Here is an 18,996-nt window from a genome sequence, read left to right as displayed (position 1 = left end):
CAATGCACGGAAGCCTGCATACCGATTTTCAAGGTACCCCACCTTCATGCAGGTCCTACACTATCACAAAGCCTAAAGAATTAAAACCTGGCAACTGTATCACATATAATATAACTGCAAATATGCCCACTAGGTTTAATGTATGCCTGCCACATATCTAGTGGCTTTTAAAGGCATACTAGTCACCTGACACAGCCGATAAATTACTAAGGAGCAGCTGACACAGGTTTAGAACAATTAAGATTACACAGGGGTGCATGAAAAGGCCTGTGACCATGGTTAATAAGAGTTAACCAAAGATTAACCCCAAAATATACAAACAAATATAGAAAACCACAGCACTCGCCACCCCAGAAGCGGGGTGCAGTGTCTGCACTCACCACTCATAGGGTGGGGTGCATGCAGCCCATGGCCACCTACCCAAATACATACAAAATAGAGAATTCAGCACTCACCATAGCAAGCTCACTAGTCCTCACAACATCAATAAATAAATGATGGGGGTTTAGTTGGTGGATTGGCCAATGCACGGAAGCCTGCATACCGATTTTCAAGGTACCCCACCTTCATGCAGGTCCTACACTATCACAAAGCCTAAAGAATTAAAACCTGGCAACTGTATCACATATAATATAACTGCAAATATGCCCACTAGGTTTAATGTATGCCTGCCACATATCTAGTGGCTTTTAAAGGCATACTAGTCACCTGACACAGCCGATAAATTACTAAGGAGCAGCTGACACAGGTTTAGAACAATTAAGATTACACAGGGGTGCATGAAAAGGCCTGTGACCATGGTTAATAAGAGTTAACCAAAGATTAACCCCAAAATATACAAACAAATATAGAAAACCACAGCACTCGCCACCCCAGAAGCGGGGTGCAGTGTCTGCACTCACCACTCATAGGGTGGGGTGCATGCAGCCCATGGCCACCTACCCAAATACATACAAAATAGAGAATTCAGCACTCACCATAGCAAGCTCACTAGTCCTCACAACATCAATAAATAAATGATGGGGGTTTAGTTGGTGGATTGGCCAATGCACGGAAGCCTGCATACCGATTTTCAAGATACCCCACCTTCATGCAGGTCCTACACTATCACAAAGCCTAAAGAATTAAAACCTGGCAACTGTATCACATATAATATAACTGCAAATATGCCCACTAGGTTTAATGTATGCCTGCCACATATCTAGTGGCTTTTAAAGGCATACTAGTCACCTGACACAGCCGATAAATTACTAAGGAGCAGCTGACACAGGTTTAGAACAATTAAGATTACACAGGGGTGCATGAAAAGGCCTGTGACCATGGTTAATAAGAGTTAACCAAAGATTAACCCCAAAATATACAAACAAATATAGAAAACCACAGCACTCGCCACCCCAGAAGCGGGGTGCAGTGTCTGCACTCACCACTCATAGGGTGGGGTGCATGCAGCCCATGGCCACCTACCCAAATACATACAAAATAGAGAATTCAGCACTCACCATAGCAAGCTCACTAGTCCTCACAACATCAATAAATAAATGATGGGGGTTTAGTTGGTGGATTGGCCAATGCACGGAAGCCTGCATACCGATTTTCAAGGTACCCCACCTTCATGCAGGTCCTACACTATCACAAAGCCTAAAGAATTAAAACCTGGCAACTGTATCACATATAATATAACTGCAAATATGCCCACTAGGTTTAATGTATGCCTGCCACATATCTAGTGGCTTTTAAAGGCATACTAGTCACCTGACACAGCCGATAAATTACTAAGGAGCAGCTGACACAGGTTTAGAACAATTAAGATTACACAGGGGTGCATGAAAAGGCCTGTGACCATGGTTAATAAGAGTTAACCAAAGATTAACCCCAAAATATACAAACAAATATAGAAAACCACAGCACTCGCCACCCCAGAAGCGGGGTGCAGTGTCTGCACTCACCACTCATAAGGTGGGGTGCATGCAGCCCATGGCCACCTACCCAAATACATACAAAATAGAGAATTCAGCACTCACCATAGCAAGCTCACTAGTCCTCACAACATCAATAAATAAATGATGGGGGTTTAGTTGGTGGATTGGCCAATGCACGGAAGCCTGCATACCGATTTTCAAGGTACCCCACCTTCATGCAGGTCCTACACTATCACAAAGCCTAAAGAATTAAAACCTGGCAACTGTATCACATATAATATAACTGCAAATATGCCCACTAGGTTTAATGTATGCCTGCCACATATCTAGTGGCTTTTAAAGGCATACTAGTCACCTGACACAGCCGATAAATTACTAAGGAGCAGCTGACACAGGTTTAGAACAATTAAGATTACACAGGGGTGCATGAAAAGGCCTGTGACCATGGTTAATAAGAGTTAACCAAAGATTAACCCCAAAATATACAAACAAATATAGAAAACCACAGCACTCGCCACCCCAGAAGCGGGGTGCAGTGTCTGCACTCACCACTCATAGGGTGGGGTGCATGCAGCCCATGGCCACCTACCCAAATACATACAAAATAGAGAATTCAGCACTCACCATAGCAAGCTCACTAGTCCTCACAACATCAATAAATAAATGATGGGGGTTTAGTTGGTGGATTGGCCAATGCACGGAAGCCTGCATACCGATTTTCAAGGTACCCCACCTTCATGCAGGTCCTACACTATCACAAAGCCTAAAGAATTAAAACCTGGCAACTGTATCACATATAATATAACTGCAAATATGCCCACTAGGTTTAATGTATGCCTGCCACATATCTAGTGGCTTTTAAAGGCATACTAGTCACCTGACACAGCCGATAAATTACTAAGGAGCAGCTGACACAGGTTTAGAACAATTAAGATTACACAGGGGTGCATGAAAAGGCCTGTGACCATGGCCTTTTCATGCACCCCTGTGTAATCTTAATTGTTCTAAACCTGTGTTAGCTGCTCCTTAGTAATTTATCGGCTGTGTCAGGTGACTAGTATGCCTTTAAAAGCCACTAGATATGTGGCAGGCATACATTAAACCTAGTGGGCATATTTGCAGTTATATTATATGTGATACAGTTGCAAGGTTTTAATTCTTTAGGCTTTGTGATAGTGTAGGACCTGCATGAAGGTGGGGTACCTTGAAAATCGGTATGCAGGCTTCCGTGCATTGGCCAATCCACCAACTAAACCCCCATCATTTATTTATTGATGTTGTGAGGACTAGTGAGCTTGCTATGGTGAGTGCTGAATTCTCTATTTTGTATGTATTTGGGTAGGTGGCCATGGGCTGCATGCACCCCACCCTATGAGTGGTGAGTGCAGACACTGCACCCCGCTTCTGGGGTGGCGAGTGCTGTGGTTTTCTATATTTGTTTGTATATTTTGGGGTTAATCTTTGGTTAACTCTTATTAACCATGGTCACAGGCCTTTTCATGCACCCCTGTGTAATCTTAATTGTTCTAAACCTGTGTCAGCTGCTCCTTAGTAATTTATCGGCTGTGTCAGGTGACTAGTATGCCTTTAAAAGTCACTAGATATGTGGCAGGCATACATTAAACCTAGTGGGCATATTTGCAGTTATATTATATGTGATACAGTTGCCAGGTTTTAATTCTTTAGGCTTTGTGATAGTGTAGGACCTGCATGAAGGTGGGGTACCTTGAAAATCGGTATGCAGGCTTCCGTGCATTGGCCAATCCACCAACTAAACCCCCATCATTTATTTATTGATGTTGTGAGGACTAGTGAGCTTGCTATGGTGAGTGCTGAATTCTCTATTTTGTATGTATTTGGGTAGGTGGCCATGGGCTGCATGCACCCCACCCTATGAGTGGTGAGTGCAGACACTGCACCCCGCTTCTGGGGTGGCGAGTGCTGTGGTTTTCTATATTTGTTTGTATATTTTGGGGTTAATCTTTGGTTAACTCTTATTAACCATGGTCACAGGCCTTTTCATGCACCCCTGTGTAATCTTAATTGTTCTAAACCTGTGTCAGCTGCTCCTTAGTAATTTATCGGCTGTGTCAGGTGACTAGTATGCCTTTAAAAGCCACTAGATATGTGGCAGGCATACATTAAACCTAGTGGGCATATTTGCAGTTATATTATATGTGATACAGTTGCCAGGTTTTAATTCTTTAGGCTTTGTGATAGTGTAGGACCTGCATGAAGGTGGGGTACCTTGAAAATCGGTATGCAGGCTTCCGTGCATTGGCCAATCCACCAACTAAACCCCCATCATTTATTTATTGATGTTGTGAGGACTAGTGAGCTTGCTATGGTGAGTGCTGAATTCTCTATTTTGTATGTATTTGGGTAGGTGGCCATGGGCTGCATGCACCCCACCCTATGAGTGGTGAGTGCAGACACTGCACCCCGCTTCTGGGGTGGCGAGTGCTGTGGTTTTCTATATTTGTTTGTATATTTTGGGGTTAATCTTTGGTTAACTCTTATTAACCATGGTCACAGGCCTTTTCATGCACCCCTGTGTAATCTTAATTGTTCTAAACCTGTGTCAGCTGCTCCTTAGTAATTTATCGGCTGTGTCAGGTGACTAGTATGCCTTTAAAAGCCACTAGATATGTGGCAGGCATACATTAAACCTAGTGGGCATATTTGCAGTTATATTATATGTGATACAGTTGCCAGGTTTTAATTCTTTAGGCTTTGTGATAGTGTAGGACCTGCATGAAGGTGGGGTACCTTGAAAATCGGCATGCAGGCTTCCGTGCATTGGCCAATCCACCAACTAAACCCCCATCATTTATTTATTGATGTTGTGAGGACTAGTGAGCTTGCTATGGTGAGTGCTGAATTCTCTATTTTGTATGTATTTGGGTAGGTGGCCATGGGCTGCATGCACCCCACCCTATGAGTGGTGAGTGCAGACACTGCACCCCGCTTCTGGGGTGGCGAGTGCTGTTGTTTTCTATATTTGTTTGTATATTTTGGGGTTAATCTTTGGTTAACTCTTATTAACCATGGTCACAGGCCTTTTCATGCACCCCTGTGTAATCTTAATTGTTCTAAACCTGTGTCAGCTGCTCCTTAGTAATTTATCGGCTGTGTCAGGTGACTAGTATGCCTTTAAAAGCCACTAGATATGTGGCAGGCATACATTAAACCTAGTGGGCATATTTGCAGTTATATTATATGTGATACAGTTGCCAGGTTTTAATTCTTTAGGCTTTGTGATAGTGTAGGACCTGCATGAAGGTGGGGTACCTTGAAAATCGGTATGCAGGCTTCCGTGCATTGGCCAATCCACCAACTAAACCCCCATCATTTATTTATTGATGTTGTGAGGACTAGTGAGCTTGCTATGGTGAGTGCTGAATTCTCTATTTTGTATGTATTTGGGTAGGTGGCCATGGGCTGCATGCACCCCACCCTATGAGTGGTGAGTGCAGACACTGCACCCCGCTTCTGGGGTGGCGAGTGCTGTGGTTTTCTATATTTGTTTGTATATTTTGGGGTTAATCTTTGGTTAACTCTTATTAACCATGGTCACAGGCCTTTTCATGCACCCCTGTGTAATCTTAATTGTTCTAAACCTGTGTCAGCTGCTCCTTAGTAATTTATCGGCTGTGTCAGGTGACCAGTATGCCTTTAAAAGCCACTAGATATGTGGCAGGCATACATTAAACCTAGTGGGCATATTTGCAGTTATATTATATGTGATACAGTTGCCAGGTTTTAATTCTTTAGGCTTTGTGATAGTGTACGACCTGCATGAAGGTGGGGTACCTTGAAAATCGGTATGCAGGCTTCCGTGCATTGGCCAATCCACCAACTAAACCCCCATCATTTATTTATTGATGTTGTGAGGACTAGTGAGCTTGCTATGGTGAGTGCTGAATTCTCTATTTTGTATGTATTCGGGTAGGTGGCCATGGGCTGCATGCACCCCACCCTATGAGTGGTGAGTGCAGACACTGCACCCCGCTTCTGGGGTGGCGAGTGCTGTGGTTTTCTATATTTGTTTGTATATATATATATATATATATATATATATATTGTGACAAGAACACTGGGATAGTGTTTGAGGGCAGGTATATTTGTCCCCGGTTCTTGTCTTACATGTTTTAGAAAATGTTAACTTCTAGGAAAAATGCTTTTTGTTTTGTCTGAACCTTTTCAGTTTGCTGTAAAAGCTGGGTAAAGGCTCTGAGAGAGAGATAAGGCGAGTTCTAGACATTGGGCCCAGTTCGGGTCTTTGGCCTCACAGAGGGCTAATCAGGGTTTCAGCTGTGTAAGAGTGATATAGTGCTTCTAACCTGATTAGTATGGGCAGACTGCCTGGGAAGGCTGCAGGATCTGTGTGTGAGAGACACGCTTTCTGATGCAAGTAAGCTATACAGTATGTACTGAAGAACTCTGTGTTTTGTTTAGTGACAGTTAGGAACATCTTATATTTAGTTAGTGCCGGACAGGCAAGGTATTTTTATTTTGGGGTTTGTTTTATTTTCTGTTTCAATAAAACTGGCCGGGGTCAGTTGTACCAGAAACTGGACTTGTGTTGTTCCTCAGCTGCTGCGTGCTGCCATATTCCCCAGGAAAAGGCACCTTGCACCCCTACAGTGTTACAACTTGGTGGAGAATGCGAGCAGGCCATTCTGCGCATAAGTGAAAGCAGCAGCTTTGTGAGGCCTGCAGAAAACGGTGGTTTATGCAGATACAGCCCAGTGTGAAGTTACTGAGACTCACCCCTGAGGGTTTGATATATGTCCTGGGTGAAAGCAGCTGCAAAACCGCCTGAAAAATCTGTTGACATGGAGGATCTGCTTAAAGCCTTGCTGCAAGCTACAGCGGCTCAGCAGGAGGCCAACCGACAGCAGCAGGTGGCAATGGAGGAAAATTGGAGACTACAGCGTCAGGATAGAGAGGCCTTAGCAGAAGTGGTGCAGAGACTTGCAGCTCGGGTTGGAGATGTGGCCGTCAGTGCTCCAACCAGCTCTAGTTCTATACGAGCCAGTCACTTCCTGCAGAAAATGACAGAGGCTGATGATGTGGAGGCCTATCTGACCACGTTTGAAAGGACTGCCGAGCGTGAGAACTGTCCGAAAGCACAGTGGGCCAGTCTGCTGGCACCTTTCCTGTCAGGTGAGCCCCAAAAAGCTTACTTTGATTTAAGCCCTGCTGAGGCTCGGGACTATGATAAACTAAAGACTGAGATCCTGACCCGCCTGGGAGTCACGCTGTCAGTACGAGCACAACGGGTGCACCATTGGCTGTACGCCATGGAGAAGCCTCCGCGCTCCCAGATGCACGACCTTATTCAGCTAACAAAAAAATGGCTGCAGCCAGAGACATTAACTGGTCCCCAGATGGTGGAAAGAGTCGTCATGGACCGCTACTTGAGATCTTTGCCCATGGTCCGGCGCAAGTGGGTGAGCCATGGAAACCCGGGTACTGCTGACCAATTAGTGGACATGGTAGAGAGGTATTTGGCAGCAGAGGAACTACTGATGACCACCCAGCAACCCATAGATCCTTGACAGCGCCCTTCAGTAAAGACTGGTAAGACTGTTCCGTGGGAAAACGTTGCTGGGCGGTTAAGAGAACGCAAGGCTGGAGAGACTGTAAACACTGGCCCTGGAAACAGGCCAATAGGGCTAGAACGGTCTATGCTGCCCAAATGGGTTGATAATCGTGTGGTTAAATGTTTTAGGTGTGGTATGCCAGGTCATGTTATTGCCAATTGCCCAGTCACGCAAGAACCCATGCAATGTGATGCTGCCTTTGAATGTCGCAGAATGTCTTTCTTTGCTAGGTTAGCCTGTACTGTGGTACCTTCACCTGAGCTGGAAAAACAAATGTGTGATGTGTTCTTAGAAGGTAACCGGGTAGAGGCCTTGCTAGATTCAGGAAGTTTAGTTACCCTCGTGAAAGCTGGGTTAGTGAACCCCTTAAAGGTCCAGCAAATACCTATTGGGGTAACTTGCATACATGGGGATACCCAATATTATGCCACTGCTGAGGTGAATATAGAAACTTGTTGTGGGTCAGCAATGGTTAAAGTGGGACTGGTCCCTACCTTGGTGCATGAGGCCATAATAGGGAGGGATTTTCCTCATTTTTGGAAACTGTGGGAATCACGGTTATCAACAGATGTGAGAAGTAAAAAGCCAGTTGATAATACCGGTGATTTTTTGGATGTACGTGGGTCTTCGGAACTTTCTGGCCCTTTGCCTTTTGCTAGTTTGGCTGGGGAAGTGACAGATGGGGAGTCCAGTGAGGACCCTCTTGCCGGGAACAGAGACATAGTAGTTAGAACTGAAAGCGTGCCTGACCTGGAGGTAAAGAAGGATCTGTTTGCGTCTGAACAGTTAAAGGATCCTACCTTAATAAAGGCTAGAGAGAATGTTAAGATTGTTAATGGGGAACCTGTGGTACCAGGTGACAGGGTTACGTATCCCCACATTGCCATCTGTAATGAGCTCTTGTACCACATTGTCAAAAGGGGTGAGGATGTGGTGGAACAGCTGGTAGTTCCCCAGCCTTATCGGAGAACGGTACTAGATTTAGCTCATAGTCACGTTACCGCAGGACATTTAGGGGCAGAAAAAACCACTGAAAGAGTTTTACAAAGGTTCTTTTGGCCAGGGGTTTATAAAGAAGTGTCTGAATATTATTCTTCCTGTCCTGAATGCCAGTATCATGCCCCTAGACCCCATTTCAGGAGCCCACTAGTTCCCATGCCTATTATAGAGGTCCCGTTTGACAGAATAGCCATGGATCTCGTGGGGCCCTTGTTAAAGTCTGCTCGGGGCCATCAGTATATCCTGGTAATTATGGACTATGCCACTCGATATCCTGAGGCTGTCCCTTTACGCACTATCACAACCAAGGCGATAGCTAGGGAGCTGGTGCAGGTATTTAGTAGAGTGGGAATACCAAAAGAAATTTTGACTGACCAAGGTACTCCATTTATGTCAAGGATCATGAAAGAATTGTGCAAGTTATTTAAGGTCACTCACCTCAGGACGTCCATCTACCATCCCCAAACTGACGGGTTGGTGGAAAGGTTTAATAAAACATTAAAAAGTATGTTAAAAAAGGTTGTTGAGAGAGATGGGAAAAACTGGGATTGTTTGTTGCCCTACTTGTTAATGGCCATCAGAGAAGTTCCTCAGTCCTCTACGGGGTTTTCTCCATTTGATTTGTTGTATGGTAGACACCCCAGAGGGCTGTTGGATGTTGCCAAAGAGACGTGGGAAGGACAGCCCACTCCTTATAGAAGCGTTATTGAGCATGTAACACAAATGCAGGATAGGATTGCAGCCGTGGTACCTGTTGTCAGAGAGCACATGGAACAGGCCCAAAGTGCTCAACAGAGGGTCTATAACCGGAGTGCCAAGATACGGGAATTTGCTCCTGGAGATAGAGTTCTTGTTTTGGTACCCACTGTGGAAAGCAAATTCCTAGCTAAATGGCAGGGTCCATTTGAGATTAGGGAAAAAGTGAATGAGGTTAATTACAAAGTATACCAGCCGGGAAAGAGAAAACCCGAACAGATCTACCATGTTAACTTAATCAAACCCTGGAAAGATAGGTTGGCTCTGTCAGCGGAGCCTTGCCCTTCGGTGTCTTCACCCCGGTTGCTTCCCGCAGTGAAGGTGTCAGAGACATTATCAGCTGATCAGAACAATCAGGTTAAAGAATTTCTCATCCAAAATAGGGAGGTATTTTCAGAGCTGCCTGGCCGAACGACCATAATAAAACATGACATTGTCACAGAACCAGGGGTCAGGGTTCATTTAAAGCCATATAGGATTCCTGAAGCTCAGCGAGAAGCTATTTCTAAGGAAGTTAAAACCATGTTAGAACTTGGAGTCATAGAGGAGTCTAACAGTGAGTGGTCCAGTCCCATAGTGCTCATCCCGAAGCCCGACGGTAGCATACGCTTCTGTAATGACTTTCGTAAGTTAAATGAGGTGTCCAAGTTTGACGCATACCCCATGCCCCGTGTGGATGAGCTTGTAGAAAGGCTGGGAACAGCCAGGTTTCTCACCACATTGGACCTGACCAAAGGTTACTGGCAAATACCTTTATCTGATAGCGCCAAAGAAAAAACAGCCTTTTCGGTTCCGGAGGGGCTGTACCAGTATAAGATGTTACCCTTTGGGTTGCATGGGGCTCCAGCAACCTTTCAACGGGCGATGGATAAAATTTTGAGGCCCCATAGAAAATATGCAGCTGCCTATTTGGATGATGTGGTAATTCACAGTACAGACTGGGGGTCACATTTGGTTAAAGTACAAGCAGTACTGGACTCAATCAGAGAGGCAGGGTTAACTGCTAACCCAAAGAAGTGCTGCCTCGCAATGGAGGAGGTCAAATACTTGGGCTTCACCATAGGCAGAGGTCTGATTAGGCCCCAATTGAATAAAGTTGATGCTATTCAAAACTGGCCTCGTCCAGTGAATAAAAAACAGGTAAGGGCTTTTTTGGGAATTACTGGGTACTATAGACGGTTTATTCCTAATTTTGCGACCACAGCGGTGCCGTTGTCAGACCTTACCAAAGGGAAGCAGTCAAATGTGGTGAAATGGAACCCTGATGCAGAAAAGGCGTTCCAAGCGTTAAAAGTGGCTTTGTGTTCACAACCGGTGTTGATAACACCAGATTTTTCAAAAGAATTTGTGGTACAGACAGATGCCTCAGAGGTAGGGATAGGTGCTGTGCTGTCCCAAACCAGAGATGGGGACGAACACCCTATCATTTATTTGAGTAGGAAACTCAATGAGCATGAAAAAAGGTATGCCATTGTGGAAAAGGAGGCTTTGGCCATTAAGTGGGCACTAGATACCTTGAGATATTACCTCTTGGGTAGACAATTCAGACTAGTGACAGACCATGCCCCTTTAAAATGGATGTATGTAAATAGAGGCAAGAATGCTCGTGTAACTAGATGGTTTCTAGCGTTGCAGGACTTTAAGTTTACTGTCGAACATAGACCGGGAACACAATTGGCCAACGCAGATGCATTGTCTCGCATCTTCTGTTTGGGGGCTACAAGTGTTCCGGCCCCTAGGTCGAAACAGGGGAGGGGGATATGTGACAAGAACACTGGGATAGTGTTTGAGGGCAGGTATATTTGTCCCAGGTTCTTGTCTTACATGTTTTAGAAAATGTTAACTTCTAGGAAAAATGCTTTTTGTTTTGTCTGAACCTTTTCAGTTTGCTGTAAAAGCTGGGTAAAGGCTCTGAGAGAGAGATAAGGCGAGTTCTAGACATTGGGCCCAGTTCGGGTCTTTGGCCTCACAGAGGGCTAATCAGGGTTTCAGCTGTGTAAGAGTGATATAGTGCTTCTAACCTGATTAGTATGGGCAGACTGCCTGGGAAGGCTGCAGGATCTGTGTGTGAGAGACACGCTTTCTGATGCAAGTAAGCTATACAGTATGTACTGAAGAACTCTGTGTTTTGTTTAGTGACAGTTAGGAACATCTTATGTTTAGTTAGTGCCGGACAGGCAAGGTATTTTTATTTTGGGGTTTGTTTTATTTTCTGTTTCAATAAAACTGGCCGGGGTCAGTTGTACCAGAAACTGGACTTGTGTTGTTCCTCAGCTGCTGCGTGCTGCCATATTCCCCAGGAAAAGGCACCTTGCACCCCTACAGTGTTACAACATATATATATATGTTAACACTTTCAGATACTGTATGTTGGGAAAGAACTGAAATTTCTCAAAATAGAATTAATGTGTACATTATGGTTTCAATAGCTGTATTTCCTTTCTGTAACTATTTTATTGGTTTGAATTGCTGCGACGTGCAAATTTTGGGTTTATCCAGTTTGTCTACATTTTGCATATAGGCAGGAGAAAAAAAGGAAGAATTAAAAAAAAAAGGAAAGAGAGACTGTTAAGTTCCCAATTTAGAAGTCCCCCTTTCCTTTTTTTTACTTCCTTTTTTATTGTAATAAAACATTCATTATTTGCTATGACATCACTTAGTGGTTGTCAGCGGCAGGGCCATAACTAGGTGTGTGCAGAGGTGTCTTGCCCACAGCGCATATGCACTGTGGGCGAACCATCTGACAGCACCACCAGCACGGCCGTTCTCTCTCAATCAAAGCCACCCGCCTCCCCTGCCCGCTGCTGTAGCGCTGACTTGTGGTGTGCGCTCAGCTCCTCTGCTGCTGAGCGCACCCACTATACAAGCATCGGATGCTCCCCCCTCCACCCTCCCCTGCCGTGTCTACAGGCCAGATACTGCAGTATCTACCAATCACGCCCTGTTGTTTCCATCTATGCTGCTTCCTCCAGACTCCCATCCATAGGACCAATCCCACCCCCTCCACTCCATTAGCCCGCCCCCTTCTTCCCCTTAGCCTGCCTCCTTCTACCCCTCTACATTGCTCCCTCCTGTCCGTCTGACCAGGCCCACCCCCTTCTTCTCCTCAGCCCACCCTCTTCCACTCTACCTTGCTCTCTCCCGACCAGTGTGGTCAAGCCTGCCTCCTCCTTCCACTACACGCTGCTACCCCCTCAGCCTGGTCTGATGCTCCGTTGGGGAGAGGACTCACGGTGAGCTCATGTAGATTAGAGAGGCAATGAAACGTTTTAACTTTTTGTTTTTTATAAATCCTTTATTTTCAAATGCCAATTCACAATAAAGTCAAACATATTGTCAAAAAAGGGTGGAACATAGCAATACGGGACAATATGTAAGTACTAATACTCAAAGAATAAGCATACATTTACCACACTTACAGTAAGAGAAAATGCCAAAAATATTTAATTAAAAAGAAAAGAACTTGCAAGCAAACCAGAAATAAAGAGTAGGAGGGAAAAATAGAAAGAAAATGGAAAAATAGAAAGAAGTGAAGAGAGAGAAAGAAAGGTATCAGCAAAGAGGGCCACTGGGGACACATATGAGAAACCGTGTACAATATCTAAGACGATAAAAGGAAGCACAGAAGAAACTTATAAGAAGAACATGTCTCAAAGGCCAAGATACTTTGGGGTAAAATCCAGATCACGTCTTATCAGGAGGGACTAAAGCCTTATAAGTAGGGGATGTTTTAAATTCTATCCAACTGATCTGTATAGCTTGGAAAATACCATGTTTCTCAGGGGCTATGTTTTAATTGTATTGTGAGGCATGTAATGCAGTGTAGTGATGTAGTATGTGGTATGGGTGTTTATAGTGTAGTATGTAGTGCAGCACATAGGGGGGGTATAGTGTATATATGTAGTGTGTCGTATAGGGCAGGGGTGTAACTAGGTGTGTGCCAGCAGTGCCTGGGCGCAGGACTGCTGGCAACACATGCAGGGCCGCAACCACCGCCACTCTGCTGCCGTAATGTGTAAAAAGGGGACACTGCCTGCAATAATGTGTAAAAAGGGAGACTCTGCTGCCGTAATGTGTAAAAAGGGGGATTCTGCTGCCGTAATGTGTAAAAAAAAAAAAAGTGGACTGCTACTGTAATGTTTAAAAATGGGGACTCTACCTACCGTAATGTGTAAAAAGGGGGATTCTGCTGCCGTAATGTGTAAAAAAGGGGACTCTGCTGCCTTAATGTGTAAAAAGGGACTCTGCTGCCTTAATGTGTAAAAAGGGACTCTGCTGCCTTAATGTGTAAAAAGGGACTCTGCTGCCGTAATGTGTTAAAAGGCGACTCTGCTTCCGTAATGTGTAAAAAAGGGGATTCTGCTGCCGTAATGTGTAAAAATGGGGACTCTGCTGCCGTAATGTGTAAAAAGGGGGATTCTGCTGCCGTAATGTGTAAAAAGGGGGACTCTGCCTGCTGTAATGTGTAAAAATGGGGACTCTGCCTGCCCTAATGTGTAAAAAAATGGGGATTCTGCTGCCATAATGTGTAAAAAGGGGGACCCTGCATCCATAATGTGTAAAAAGGGGAATTCTGCTTCCGTAATGTGTAAAAAGGGGGACTCTGCTGCTGTAATGTCTAAAAGGTGACTCTACCTGCTGTAATGTGTAAAAGTGGAAATCTACTGGGCGCAATGTGTAATTTGGGGCACTACCTGGTGTAATGTTTGCAAGTGGCGCTACTGTGCGGCGTAGTTTAAATAATGGAGACTACTATGCAGTGTAATATGAATTGGTATAATTTTGTGGCCACACCCCTTCCCCATGAAGCCACTCCCCTATATTTTTTGCATGCGCCTTCGTTGTGCATTGGTCCTGTTTTAACTATGGGGGTCTGTTTCTTGCACACAGCGCTAAAATGTCTAGTTACGGCACTGGTCAGCGGTATGTCTCTTAGTGAAGCCGGTGATATAGAGAGTAGCCTGCCTGTGAATGAGCCTACATTGTTTGTTAGATGCTGCTGCTGTTCCTGCTGCTAAAAGGGATTCACCCACCCAGTGAGCTGTCACAGTCATGTAATCTTTAGTTTGCCCAGTTCCGCTTGTCCACTGGGAGAGGCAGGGCTAACATTATGCAAATTGTATGATATTGTCCCCTCTCCCTCTCTACAGACTTGCAACTATTAGCTCCACATCCCGCTTGCTTCACTAGGAAGAGGGTGGAGGTAGGAGATCCATACACTCATCTGGGGATCTGGAGGACTACCCGATAAATCATGAGTCTCCTGAACCTTCCAGGAGAGTAGGTACAGTAAGTATGCTTCTTGTTATGTGCTCACATCATACTGTTACATGGTTGGGCAACAATTACATTATTTTTGATTGACCTGGCAGGCTCTGACTTTAAATAAAACACTATGTGCATTGTTCTATATTACTTTTTTTCTGGCCAAGCCTAGGTGCTAAACTAAAATGAATATCTATTAACCCCCTCACTAGTGCTTTTTACTACACGGGTATATTCAATAAGAGTCGGAAACTGCCGTCTTGTCGGAAAGACGGCAGGTTCCGACCTATTCAATAGGGGCTGCTTTTTTCCGACAAGTCGGGAATTCCCGACTTGTAGGAAACACGTAGATCGGCGGAATAACCACCGATCCGCATGCTTCTGTCAGAAACAGGACAAAATCCGACAGGTTTTGGCTCTGTTTCCGACAATCTAAATTTAAAAAAAAAGTCGGTTTGAGGAGATCAGACGGGGGGAGCGGGGCAAGGGAGGGAGAGAGAGTGCTTACTGGCGGGGGCAGCTGGAGCTGCGATTGGTGGAAGACACACACCTCTCTGACGGTCGGCCCCCCAGCCAGTATTTTCACTCCCGGCTGTGCTCCCTGGCCGGCAGGCGGCTATATGGCTGAGTGCGGCTCCCTCCAGCAGCTCCCTGTGATCTCACACATGGGGTTCTGCTGACAGCAACTGCTGGATGTGACCCTGAATAGGGTCGATCCATTCTGACAAATGCATGTCAGAATGGATCCGACTCTTATTGAATATACTCCAAACCAGACCAATAAAGCCCACCGCTAGCCTAGGAAGATAATGTACTGCTTTACTGGTCCCCAGTCATGAAAGTTTTACTGAGTACAAAAGATGTGTGCAAATGTATTCTTTTATCCTTTTATTCTTGAGAACATGAGCGAGGTAAAAGGCAAATTTCATAGTTGGGAGGGATGTGTGCAAGCCCCACTCCCACTGGTGCAACTGAGATCTCTTCAGGGGGGACCGGTGACTTGATGGTAAAGCTTTGTAGCAGCGTGGTGACATACAAGAAAATTTCCATAACTGCCAGGCTCATTCCAGGACAAATTCTCTTGCCTGAAAAGATATGAGAAGCAGGAGACAAAAGATGATAGACAATAGACATAGACCAACCAGTAATATGCAAGTGTTTTAGTTTCTACTGCAGACACTAACCCTTACATGGCCAAATCATTCAGGCATTTTTTAGTCTTTACAAATTCTTTATAAAAGAGTATAAGAACAAATTACAAAACTATACCACAAATCTGAGGTGTATCAGTAGTTACACAATGATGAGGATATCGAGAGCGGTCATTGGAATCTGATTTCTTACCTAACCACTGCTCAAGAGTGTTTCTGAGTATGTTATCTAGGTATATATTGATTCCTTTCATATATATATATATATATATATATATATATATATATATAGAGAGAGAGAGAGAGAGAGAGAGAGAGAGAGAGAGAGAGAGAGAGAGAGAGAGAGAGAGAGAGAGATGTGTTTGTTTGTGTATATATATATATATGTGTGTGTGTGTGTGTGTGTGTGTGTGTGTGTGTGTGTGTGAGACACACACAGCATGCATACAGTACACACACACACACAGAATACTTACAAACACACATAGCATATATACACAAACACAAAGCGCATACACACACACACAGCATAAATAGACATAGCAAACTTACACACACCCATACATAGCATAATTACACACACATAGCAGCTTGTCCTTTGATGCTGCTACAGTAGCTGCATACTTCCTCCGTGACCCTGTTGAGTGATACAGATCCTCCCTCTCTCTCAGAGCTCAGAGCTGTGATCACCCTGCCCAGCCACTGCTTTATCACCTGTCAACTGTCATGTTGTATGGATAAGAAAGCCTCTGACATGGAAGCATTGACTGCTGAACTGGTTCTGATCGCTGATGGCACATGGCCATTGCAAAAACAGAGTCAAGGCTGTGTCTGAAACAAAAATGTTGTCCATCGGAGGTGGGGTACTCAGAAATGTCCCCTGCGTGTATTGCTGTATGCACACATTAGTGATTGAGATGCATAGCCTCAGAAACAGGGAGTTGCAGGCGTGACAAATTACGGGCTGCAAACGCAGATACTTAATCACTTAGATTGTTGACCATACTCTGACAAAAAAGTTAAATCGAGCATAGGACAGTCACAAGTTTTAATGGTGCATCCGATAGTTGCCTGACACACCAAGAGGGGATGTTTCATCTAAAGATGCATAAAATGGACATCTCAGCCCTTACATAGTCAGACGCATACTTATGCACCAGGTGAGGAGCTGACACTAGCATTAGCTGAAAGTCACAGATGCGACTATGGTAAAAGATGCTGAAGCAATCACAGAATCAGCCCCAAACTAGATAGTTCTGCAGATCTCAAATTTAAAAATCATCTGAGGGATCATATTTATTTATGAATAGACCCTGTCACCAGCAGTAAGCTTGACACATATCACAGCTGGCCAACTACAGGTTGAGTATCCCTTATCCAAGATTAAAAATCCCAATTTTTTGGGTCAGCTACTGAGATATTGACATACCTGCTGCCTATTACAGAAACATGGCTAACACAACCGGACACGGCCTTCCCTGCGGCACTGTCACACATTGGTCTCCACTTCACACACACACCCAGGCCTGGTAACAGTAAAGGTGGTGGAGTTGGATTATTACTATCCCAATCTTTCACATACACAGTTCTACAGCAGGTTCCATCACTCACATTTAAATAATGTGAAGTACATTCTATCAGAATTTACACTCCTTTTTATCTGCATGTTGCAGCTATCTATCGCCCACCTGGGCAACACAAACAATTTCTAGATGATTTTTCTGCCTGGCTCCCTCACTTCTTATCCTCTGACATCTCCACCATTATCATGGGATATTTCAATATTGCTATTGATAGTCCAAAATCTGCTGCTCATGCCTCCAATCTAAACTCTCTAACCTCCTCTCTCGGCCTCTCACAATGGACTGACTACTCTACTCATCAGGAGGGCCACTGCCTTGATCTAGTATTCACCAGACTATGCTCCATTTCTGAACTCACTAAACCTCCTTTCCCACTCTCAGATCACAACCTTATCACCTGCATACTCTCCTCTAATACTTCAAACTCAGTGCCGCTGAGTTCCTCCAATTCTCCTCAAACCCGCAGAAATATTAATGTAATTAATCTTCAAGAACTTTCCACCTCATTGCAACAACTGCTTTTACCTATTTCTGCATTCACTTCTCCTGAGATGGCTGTATCACACCTGAACCAGACTCTAGAGATAGCCATTGACGAAGTGGCTCCAGCTACCCATCACACTCCACGTAGCCCTAGATGGCAACCATGGCACTCTAAAGTAACAAGACACCTACAAAAACTGTCATGTAAAGTTGAACGCCAGTGGCGTAAAACTCATATTCCAAGTTACTTCCTCACATATCAGACTGTCTACCACTCTTATCGTAATGCTCTGGACATTGCTAAACAAACATATTTCCAAACTCTCATCTCTGCTCAAGCCTCTAACCCCAAACGACTTTTTAATACATTTAAATCACTTCTCAACGCTCCTTCACCCAACCCGCCAGCCACTATGAAGGCGCAAGATCTTGCTTCCTACTTCAAGGACAAGATTGATAAGATCCAAGATGATATGGTATACTCTTCTTCAACCAGTGACCTACTCAATTCCTAACCTGAACCCTCTGGCACTTTCTCTTGATTTGATCCCACAAATGAAGATGAAGTATCAACACTCTTCTCATCCTGCTACTCTACTACCTCTCCTCTTGATCCTATACCCTCACAAATAAGTAAAGCTCTGTCTCCTGTGCTCATCCCTACCTTAACTAACATCTGTAATCTCTCTCTATCTACTGGTATTTTTCCTTCACTGTTCAAGCATGCAGTGATTACTCCCATTTTGAAAAATATAAATTCAGACCCTAACTCTCTCAAACTACTGTCCCATTTTTCAGCTCCCATGTCTCTCCAAGCTACTGGAGAAACTTGTCTACACTCGTCTCACACACTTTCTTAACTAATACAACTTATTGGACCCACATTAAGGACTATGCTCCCAATACTCCACAGAGACATCACTGACTAAAGTAGTGCATGATCTGGTCACTTCGAAGTCTAAAGGCCATTACTCACTATTTATTCTTCTAGATCTCTCTGCTGCTTTTGACACTGTTGACCACTCTCTTCTCATACAAACACTGCAATCCCTAGGTCTTCAGGACATGGCCCTCTCTTGGTTCCTATCCTACCTATCTAATTGTTCTTTCAGTGTCTGTTTCTCTGAATCCACCTCCTCTTCACTATCTCTTTCAGTTGGAGTACCGCAGGGCTCAGTCTTAGGTCCTCTGATTTTCTGAATCTATACCTCATCTCTTGGGAAACTAATCA

General features: G+C 44.4%; 1 protein-coding gene across 1 annotated transcript in view; it reads right to left on the bottom strand.

Moving 5' to 3' along the window:
• Positions 1-12,550: 12,550 nt before the first annotated feature.
• LOC134949242 (cytochrome P450 2F2-like) overlaps positions 12,551-18,996 on the bottom strand; it is a 182,031-nt gene continuing 175,585 nt past the window's right edge. Inside the window, exon 10 of the mRNA XM_063937718.1 lies at positions 12,551-15,633. Coding sequence (XP_063793788.1) covers positions 15,437-15,633 — 197 coding nt within the window. The 3' untranslated portion in view covers positions 12,551-15,436. The remainder of the gene's footprint in view (positions 15,634-18,996) is intronic.

This window comes from Pseudophryne corroboree, chromosome 8 (genome assembly GCF_028390025.1).
Source record: "Pseudophryne corroboree isolate aPseCor3 chromosome 8, aPseCor3.hap2, whole genome shotgun sequence".
Classification (NCBI taxonomy): domain Eukaryota; kingdom Metazoa; phylum Chordata; class Amphibia; order Anura; family Myobatrachidae; genus Pseudophryne; species Pseudophryne corroboree.
This window is presented reverse-complemented; position numbering and strand designations above follow the sequence as displayed.